The sequence below is a fragment of the Colossoma macropomum genome, unplaced genomic scaffold (genome assembly GCF_904425465.1).
Source record: "Colossoma macropomum unplaced genomic scaffold, Colossoma_macropomum, whole genome shotgun sequence".
In the NCBI taxonomy this organism is placed as follows: Eukaryota; Metazoa; Chordata; class Actinopteri; order Characiformes; family Serrasalmidae; genus Colossoma; species Colossoma macropomum.
Genome location: NW_023494806.1, coordinates 17,634,955 through 17,644,368, shown reverse-complemented (window position 1 = coordinate 17,644,368; position 9,414 = coordinate 17,634,955). Strand labels below are relative to the sequence as shown.

General features: G+C 40.5%; 1 protein-coding gene across 4 annotated transcripts in view; it reads right to left on the bottom strand.

Annotated features, from left to right (window-relative positions):
- rhobtb4 (Rho related BTB domain containing 4) overlaps positions 1-9,414 on the bottom strand; it is a 65,822-nt gene that overhangs the window by 7,341 nt on the left and 49,067 nt on the right. For all 4 annotated transcript variants that reach the window (XM_036598024.1, XM_036598023.1, XM_036598022.1 and 1 more), the window contains 3 exons: positions 1,556-1,706; positions 671-759; positions 291-396 (listed from right to left, as the gene is read on the bottom strand). In XM_036598024.1, the coding sequence (XP_036453917.1) occupies positions 291-396; positions 671-759; positions 1,556-1,706 (346 nt within the window). The remainder of the gene's footprint in view (positions 1-290; positions 397-670; positions 760-1,555; positions 1,707-9,414) is intronic.

Below are 9,414 nucleotides of genomic sequence, written 5' to 3'. Positions count from 1 at the left end.
AAGAGTGTACAAATTAAATATCGATGATTTGATATTATTATTTTATTTGATATGCTGAATGCTTTGTGTAATTTTTGTTAAATATGTTTCCTGTTTTTTCTAACGCTGAGTAGCCCTGTACTTGACTGGTAAATAAACAAACAAAAGAGTGGTCCCTTGACTTTTGCAAAAAAAGACAAGCAAAGAGGTTTTAGAGGACAACTACTTAAACAAAAGCAATTGATAAAGTTAAGAATTAAACATGTCTTGAACGTTCCCTGTATGACAAACAGCAAGTATTAGATCTGTACCTGGAGACATGGTCTTCATGTCTTTGGGGAACTTGCGACAGATACTGTTGTAGTTGGTGCAAATGTGGTGCAGGCACCAGGCTGAGAGCTGTTTGGCATTGTGGAACTATGGAAGATACACAGAAAAGAAGATGAAGTGGAGTTGGCACAAGGCATCATATGGCGATTTTTAACAATGGGGCTCATTTGAAAGGCAACGACTGATCATCCTTTGAACTGGAATTAGAGTGAGCTATGAATAAATGCTAATTCAGGGGATTAATGTGTTCTCTTTGTTACCTAGCTACTTCAGTATTCAAATCAGTGTGTTTAACAGAATAATAGGCCTTTCTACTCTGAATAAGGTCTGTTTTGCCACAGACCCAAATTAAATAGATTACCTGAGCCATCTCTAGGTAAGCCAGCACCTGTCCATCAATGTCTGCTCCTTTAACCGCCCACTGCAACAGTTCTTCAACAGCATGTTGCTCTGCGGACCACAATGATTCAGTGTTAATATGTAAGCCTTAAAGCTTAATACAATATAGAATGGCCGTTAACATTAACAGATCTAAATGAAGCCAGAGGTACATCTAATGTAAATTAGCATTATAAACATCTCATGCTGTAATGCCATTCTAGAGAAACATACTGAGTCAGAATTATTCACAACAGTGTTGATAAGAACCACACACCTGAAACATTTACTGCCTCTTAAAAGCTACCTCAAGGAAAGCTATTGCATGACATTTTACAAATACATTGCATGATGCCTGAAACATTGTTTTACTATAGTTTTGAGAAAACATTTTTTATTCCATTCATGGCAGAGAAGCACATGCAGAGCAAAACAGTACCCAAAGAAAACTTTTACCTTTATCAAAATTTAATATAAAAACTCAGAAAACGTTCTGATGTAGATCATTTTTTACTTTGTTTTTTTCTAGTCTCTATGCTTCCAATTTTAATTCGTGTTTAATTGCTTTTACTTGTATATAGTTTCTCTGTACTTCTTTGTACAGTCCTGTGATGAAGACTGTATGATTTTCACATTTAACAAGTATATTAAATCTTGCCTATTTTGTTGGTCAGACAACATAAATGGACAACAGTAATTACACCAAATGGATTACAGTAATTACAATTAAATATCAGGAGAGTTTATTTCTTGTCTATGTAGCTCCTGTCTTCGTTTGATAAAGTGTGTAGTAGTAGTTTGTTATAGCCTTTATAGCTGCCATGCAAACTGGCTAGATCTTTAGATATTTGACTTATAACCAGCCTACCTGTGAGAGCCACAAGACGGGGCAGACAGAGACGGTTGGCTAATATTATGAGGTCCATAGGCTCCAGCTCAGGGCAGGGTGTCAGTAAGCCACAGTACAGGTATTCCAGCACGGCTCTCATGCAAGCAGTACTGGTGTTGGGTATGGACACCTGAAGATCAGACAGAAAGAAATATCTACTGTTACTCAAATGCTCAAATCTGTAGACATCTGAAGGGTCGTCAGAACAATAGGAGAAAAGCAGCCACTGTGAATGCATCAAAGAAATCCTTGGGAAGAGACTTCATAAGCAGTGCTGTTGGATGTTTATTCATAGCTCAGCTCCAGGATATGGAAACTTGAGAGGCAGATTGATCCAGTGATGAAGCAATCTGCTTTCCACCTCTCCCCTATCGAGGCCTGCGTGGTCCTGGCAGCAGCCCATGAGAGAGGGCCTTCATGTGCACTCTGTTGTACTTGAAATGGGTGGGCAAATGGTCAAGGGGGCTGTGGGGGGAAGTATAAGCGATGGAAAGGGCTCGCACAGGAAAAAACCTGGGGAGAGGGCAGGGAGGGCGAGGGCCAGTGGCCTCCGCAAGTGGTCTTTCATCCTTCAAGAGATAAAAGCACTGCGTGAAACCATTGGCGCTCTCAACTCAAAGCTCTGGACAAATAACCATGTGGGCTTGTCGCTATGGGAGACCTGGCCTCTGCGTACATGAGCGCCAACATGACAGCCCACAGGACCGATAGCGCTGTCAGATAGTAGCGTAGGACACAATGTGCAATACAGAGCTTGCCCACATTGCAGCTACTCTTTCGGAAGGGGACAGCAAGTGAATCTGGATTAAACTGGTGAGATCTGCGGGCCCCCCCTGGAAACTACATGACATCATCTGCCCATATCTTTACCGCATTCATTCCCAAAACCACACAGCCCAAAGGTCAAAGGGAGGAGGGCTTTTTTTCGGTGCTCTTGCTTTTGGCTCAAAGGAGAGTGCAAACAAAGGCACGCTTATTCCGCCAGCTCCAAGTAACGGCCAAGGAATTAAGAGGGAGCTTTTAGCGGGGACAAAAAGAGTGCCGGGCCTGCAGATCCAACCGTGGCAATCTTCTCTTCATGCTGTCGCTTTTCCTCAAGCCCAACAGTGGCTTCTCTGTGAATAAGGGCAGGACGCAGAGGGTTTAATTGCCTCTGGCAGTGCCTCTGCCTGAGGACCAAGAGCTTCCCAGCAGTCCGGGGACCAGAAACACTTAAGCATCCTTTACTTCTGCTGGCACCACAATGACAACCACTGGCTTGCCAAACAAGGCATCAGCATCATTAGGCCTCTGGAACTGTCCTGCATCAAAGACTTTATAAATGACTGGACATGTTCCAATAACCCTAAATAACTCAGATTCTATTATCTTATTTGTGGAAAATTAACATGAAAGAAATGTTCCAGAGCTCATATCGATACCTCTGACATGTGGGAAGGTTAAAGGGGCGTCCGGGTCAAAATTAAAATTGTAACCATTACCACATATGTTGTAAACATAGCTACTCCTCTCCCGCCATAGGATTCTTTAGAGCAAGATTTTTTGGTTTACAGACCATGAAAACACCCTTCTGATGTTGTATCTTCAAGGTAGGAGGAACTCTTGAACAACTAAAAAAGCTGTGGGGAGGGCTTTTTGAAATGTTTTTCTAGAATCTAATATGGCATTTCTATTTATTAGCAGCTATGCTAGCATTCAGGATATTTTTGTCCCTGTGGAGGGGATTCCCAGTGGTTGTACGATATATATACATGATGCATGCTGGGTATTGTAGTGAGAGGACACAAAAAGGACACACAATCATGAAATCATGAACCGATGAGGCTGAGGGAGGCAATGCTGCACAACAGAACACCACATAGCATGACAAATAACATTAAATGCTCATGTTCAGTTGAAATGCCCCTTTAAGGAACAGCTCTTTAAGCCATCTGGCTCATGTATAATACTTAAAAATCCAAATATCTGAACGTGGTTTGCACAAACTCACATCACTTTAACAGGTCTGTGGGAACAGAAGACTAAGTTAGATTCCAATGGTCTGAGAGGGCAAGTTGGCATAACAACTCAGGGGTCCTTCTGAAGCCTCAGGGGTGCACCACACCTGCCTGACTCTGGACCAATTAGCAGAATGTCAGTCTGACTGCGACCTCTAATTAAGACTAAAGGGCAGAGTTAAGATGTAAACCAGGAACACAGCTGGTAGCTTCCTGTCAAAGATGCAACACCATGATATGGAAGTACTTTAAAAGGATAATGATGTATGCCAGCTCTTGAGCTTTGACCTATAAGCTGCGATAGCCATTAACAGAACATTTAACATAGCACCCAATGCCATATTTATTATTGAAGGTTTGACCTGCAAACCCACTGATTTGCATGGACTTTGTGGGCATTAAACATTTTGTTTCAGGCCTGAGCGAAATGCAAAAAAAAGAAAAAAGAACAAGAATCAAAAATCGAACTGCAGAATGAAGAAATGAGGTCAAAAGGGATAACTAAAAAATTAAATAAAGAGGAACAGGTGACCGGCAACCAAAAAGTAGATTGCCTACATTGCATACAGTCTAACCAGAGTCTACATCATACATAGAAATCTCATTCTTCTTGATCACCAATTTTTTCTTCACTTCATCTGACAGGTTCTCACAGCTGAGCTTCCTCTCATGCTAATCAACTATGCTGTCACACGCATGCTGTTTCTGAGAAGCATTTCAACGCCTGAGCATCGGCCGTATGTTCACAGCGCAAGCAGTCACACAAAGTGTAACCAACAGAAAAAGATACACAAGCTCTACATTTAATCAGATACCGCCTGGCACTTTAGAGTGCTAAAGTAAAGCTAAAGTAGCCTCAGATATCATTTATCATAACAGCAGTCCTGGCCTCAGATGCTCCGCCCACAGAGGTAGAGACTGTTTTGAATTCATTGCTTTTGTGATGTCATGAAGACTGAAGCATTTACAAATACCCGTCTGTTCAGTCTACAGTAATTTGGTCCTGTCCATTCACGCTGAAGTTAAAAGGAGTGTTCCAGCCCGGACTGCTTTTTGAATACAGGCCATCTCAGAATGTTTGTATACATGAAGGTTGGCTGTACTTCTGGGAGGATAATATCAGCATGGAAGCAGCTCATTTGTTAGTACACACAAACAGAACAGGTAAACACTGGGAATAATGGCAAAATCTTGTGTTTGAAGCTGTAATTAGCATTTACGCTAGTGGCCAAAGAACAAGTGTTTTTTACCAATATTTTCACACTCGACAAAGAAAATCTAAAGCTTTGTTTGATTATACATATGATTCTGCATAAATGCAATACACGTGTATGAGTGCGTGCACAGAACAGTACAGTGCATAATTTCATAACAGCCAATACGGTAAAATCAGATGATTTAGAGTGACATAAAATGACAAAAAAGACCATTAAATTATGACATTTTAACTGTATTTTAACTGTTAATTTTAAATACTGATTCTCAAGCAGGTGGGAAATGAGCTGGAACCAAAACCAATAGTTCAGTTAGTCCACATTTGGGCCAGGTCTTGTTTTTGAATGTGCAGTGGGAAGAGACATTCATAAAGGGAATGCTTCTTTATTGAACTCAGCAATAAAGTGCATGTTTATAATTTTATGACAAGAATCAACAACACAAAGTCATGAAGTTATCAACCCTGGGAAAATCAGTGTAAAAGTTTTCTGCTTTTCCAATATTTCGGTTAAATAACTCTCAGCATTAGTATAAAATCCTATTGTACCGATGCAGCGCTACCTGCGTTATTCATTTAAAACTCAATTATGACGGTACATAAACCCATTTAAATGGTATTCAACTGTTTTTTGAAGCCTTTAGAAGCTAGTGAGATATCCTCACGTTTGCTGGTGCAAACGTGTCTTGCAAAGCTATCATAACTTAATTCTCAAATATGATCAACTATATTTCAATCATATTTAGTTCTCCATCCCAGTCACTACCTCGAGAAACAATCACCACGACTTGCTCCAGCCTGCAGTTCTGTTTCCAGTGTTGCCAAAAATGAAATAAGAGAGGACTTATTAATAGCTAAGAAAGGAGAAGTGGCACAGATGTGCCAGGGTGTTGTGAGGTCATTAAATATAGCTCAGTCCAGTGTAAAAAGCATGTGTTGCCCAACACAGCTGAACTTCAAAAATCCTAGCACATTTCTGCATAGAACTAGAATAGCAGCACAGCCTGGGATTTTTGATATGGCAAAGAAGCCACACTGTGCCGATTATAAACTGTTTTTCTATTCCATTTTGAAACCACTTGAGCACACCTTTTGTGTGCGCTCCATTTATTGGTGACTACGGTTGAACTAAGTGGTGCTTCTAAATAGTTGCAGCTCTTGAGGCCTCTGAGCGGCATTATGTCCGGTTATACAACTGTGCTATGCTTGCAACACAGACAGCGACAAGGCCTAGATCTATTCAAACCCATTCTAAAAATAGTGCTTCATTCGCTGCAGCCAGTTGCCACACTGGCTTGTGCCAGACAGACAGTGAGAGGCTCAAAGTAAGTCCTGCTGAGTGTCTACGTCTGGTTTCACGTCACTGCTGTTGACTAGTGTGCAGTCCATCCCAGAGATGTGAATAAAAGCAGTTATTTGTCAGAGTGCCTGGCTAAACGCAGGGCCAAAAGGGTGCCTGCCTGAAGAGCCAACAAAGGTTTAAAAAAAAAAACGAAAAAACTTATTTTCATTTACAAAAAACAACGAGTCCTATTTGAACTAGCAGATTTATCATTCAAGTTGGGAAATGTTTTTAAATTATACACTTTAGGGCACAAAAGGCAAGCGATAAGACGTAGTACTGATATTTGTTTTAATTTCAGTGTGAAAACAAACAAGTGGAAAAATAACTTTAGAACTGTAGAATACAGAACATTCAGTAGCCCATGAGTGCTCTCAATCCTGGTCCTGGAGATATACCACCCTGGAGAGTTCAGATCCAACACACCTGGCTCTCATATTCAGATGCTCCTGAAAGCCTTCATTATTTGGAACAGGTGTGTTTGATTAGAGGTGGAACTAAGCTGTGCAGGGTGGTAGATCTCCAGGACCAGGATTGGGTACCCCTGCAGGTTTTTGGTCCTATCATCACGAACATGGTACAGTTTTCAGCCCCTTGATTCTTGTATGTTTAATACGGGTTGGGTATGTTTACTTTATATACATGCTTGTGTCTGGCACCCCCTTTCAGAACTACATTCCACAGACCACACAAAGAAACATATTTTAAGATCTTAGCAATTCAGTTGATGTGTGCACTCATAAAGGTATGTGTATCAATTACTTTACAATGCCTTTGAATGGCTCAGCCAATCAGATTGCAGATCCATAAGTAACCACTTTATAACTGTCGGATCCTAATGACAGTCCATTATTGGTTACAACATTTTGCCAAAATTTGCATCTAATACTTCATAAAGCTTTCCCGAAGACTAACTGCCTGGTAGTATTTATTACAAATTGTGCATAACTTGCACTTCACTAATTTAAATATATTTAATATTTAACATATTTCAATTTCATTCAAGGATTAAACATTTGTCAAATTTGTCAAATGGCACAAGGTCCTTCTGTTCTCTACCACCTTGCATTGCTCTTTAGGCGTAATCCCAGCCAATGCTGTAAGAATAAAAAAGGAGCCAGCATCTTATTTCTTGCACCAGTTCCTGGTCTCACTGTAAGGTAAGCTCTCTGTAATGCCTGTAATGCTATACATGGCGATCCTATTCTCTTGCTGTTCAATGGGTCAGGATGCCTCAAGATCCTCCCCCATCTCATTCAGGCCGATCTGGTCCTGGGGCCCTGCCCTTGAGCAGTTCATCTTTCTAGAACTCGAGCTGACAGCTGGTTGTCCAAGGAAACTGGAGAGCATGTGCTGGGAATACTGACCTGGATAGAGTAATGCGCATGTGACACGCTTCAGAACAGAATACAGTGAAACCTTACCTGACTAATAGTCTTAAATTAAAAAATCATGATGCTAAATTCATGAGAGATCATTTTCATATGTGGGCAATGCTGATCTGTATCGAGCCTGTCGAGGCCAAGCAGAATGTGATATGCAAGCCGTGCAAGTTATCAGAGGTCACTGCTTCCGATATAGGAAAGATCATGACTGAAAAGGCTACTATAGAGCTAACTTTAGCCATTTTTATACTTTGTGGCCTAGGCCTAGCTGCATGCCTTACGTAGAGCATGCCTCATTTCAAAAAAAGGTTCAGGGAGGAAGTGAGTTGTGTTTTTATAGCTCAGGAAACAACAGCGCATGCAGACTTCCTGTCAATGTAGTCTCAACGATGCATAAAACAAAAACACATTAAGGTCATACTGAGGCCACCTCATAGAGTTTGAGGTCCTGTTATTGTGGTGCCTTGCTGTCTGTAAATACAGTATTCATAACTAATCAAGATGTGTAGTCACACAGAATGGATATATTAGATTATTGTTTTGGAAACTGAAAACTAAAAGACAGCTTGAAGTCTTTTTGAAGTTACCATGCCACCAGGATACTACATCACGTCACTAAGAAAAAATGTGCCAATGTGGATTGTGGACATGGGCAATATCAGCTGCATTCTATCAACTTCATTTTTAGTTTCATACACTTCACCTTCAGCTCCAGGCGTACCATCTCCCAGCTCTAATCTCATTAATAGGTTGTTCAACAACAATTCTGAAAACTCAGAATTGTAAATCAAACTGGATTGTGAATCTATCCATATGAATCCTATTTAATTTCTATTATTTTGGTAACACATTATTGCAGGAAAGCATTCAGGCTACTATTACATAAGCTCACAAGACTAGGGATATGCTTTCCAACTAATTTTGGTAATCAAGTATCCACAAGAGTTAACGAACGGACATGCAATTAACCATGGGGGAAGGAAAATCCTTGAAAAACAGCCACAATACACATATGGCTGGAGCAGGAGGTTTACTCTTTCAGGTGGCAGCACTGGCGTTAAGACTTTACAAAACAAGTGGAACAAAAAATTAGCAGAAAGCAGAGGGATATGGTTAAAACATGTTTTATTATAAAACAAAACTGAGGGAAATCTGTGGTTTTTCTGTTGATTAAGTAATGGAGGCTACATCTTCAGATGTGACCTAAAACTACAGCTAACTGATACAACACTGGATGCTGTTCAGGACTTGTTGTCATACACAAGGTATGTTCTTCTCAATGGATGATGTGCCAACATGTTAATTTGTTGGAGAAACATATTTCCACTGTTTCTGGACCTAGCTAACATCAGACAAAGTAATTAGCCCAGTTTGCAACAAAGCTACGCTACATCTGCCTTCTCAAGAGCGTTTTTAAAAACGCACCGTTGGTAATGCCCTCAGGTTTTGGGAGTGGCAAAGTGGTAACATACATACTTCACAAATACAAGCAGTCTTTTTTAGTCTTAATATTGTCTTCATCTGCCTCTGCTGAAACAGTGATTTCAGAATTCAAGCACTGGCACCTCAAACACTTAACTGAGCACTCGAGTACCCATGCACATCCCTGGTCAAAATAAATGTCACCTGACTTAGATGTTAGGTCAAGATCAACGTTGGCAAATACAAACTTTGATAAATGATGCCTATTGGAATAAGTGTTTATAAATGTATATAAATGTTTATGCCAGTCATGAGGGGCTTATGTAGGTGTCATGTAACCTAATGAACCCTGTCAAACAGTAAAGTGTCACATGATCCCACATGGTGAGGCAAAGACTGAAGCCACTTCCTCTCATGCTACAGCATCTCTAAGAACCTCAGCTCAGTTGGGAGACCATGCACAATACTCATCATCACCA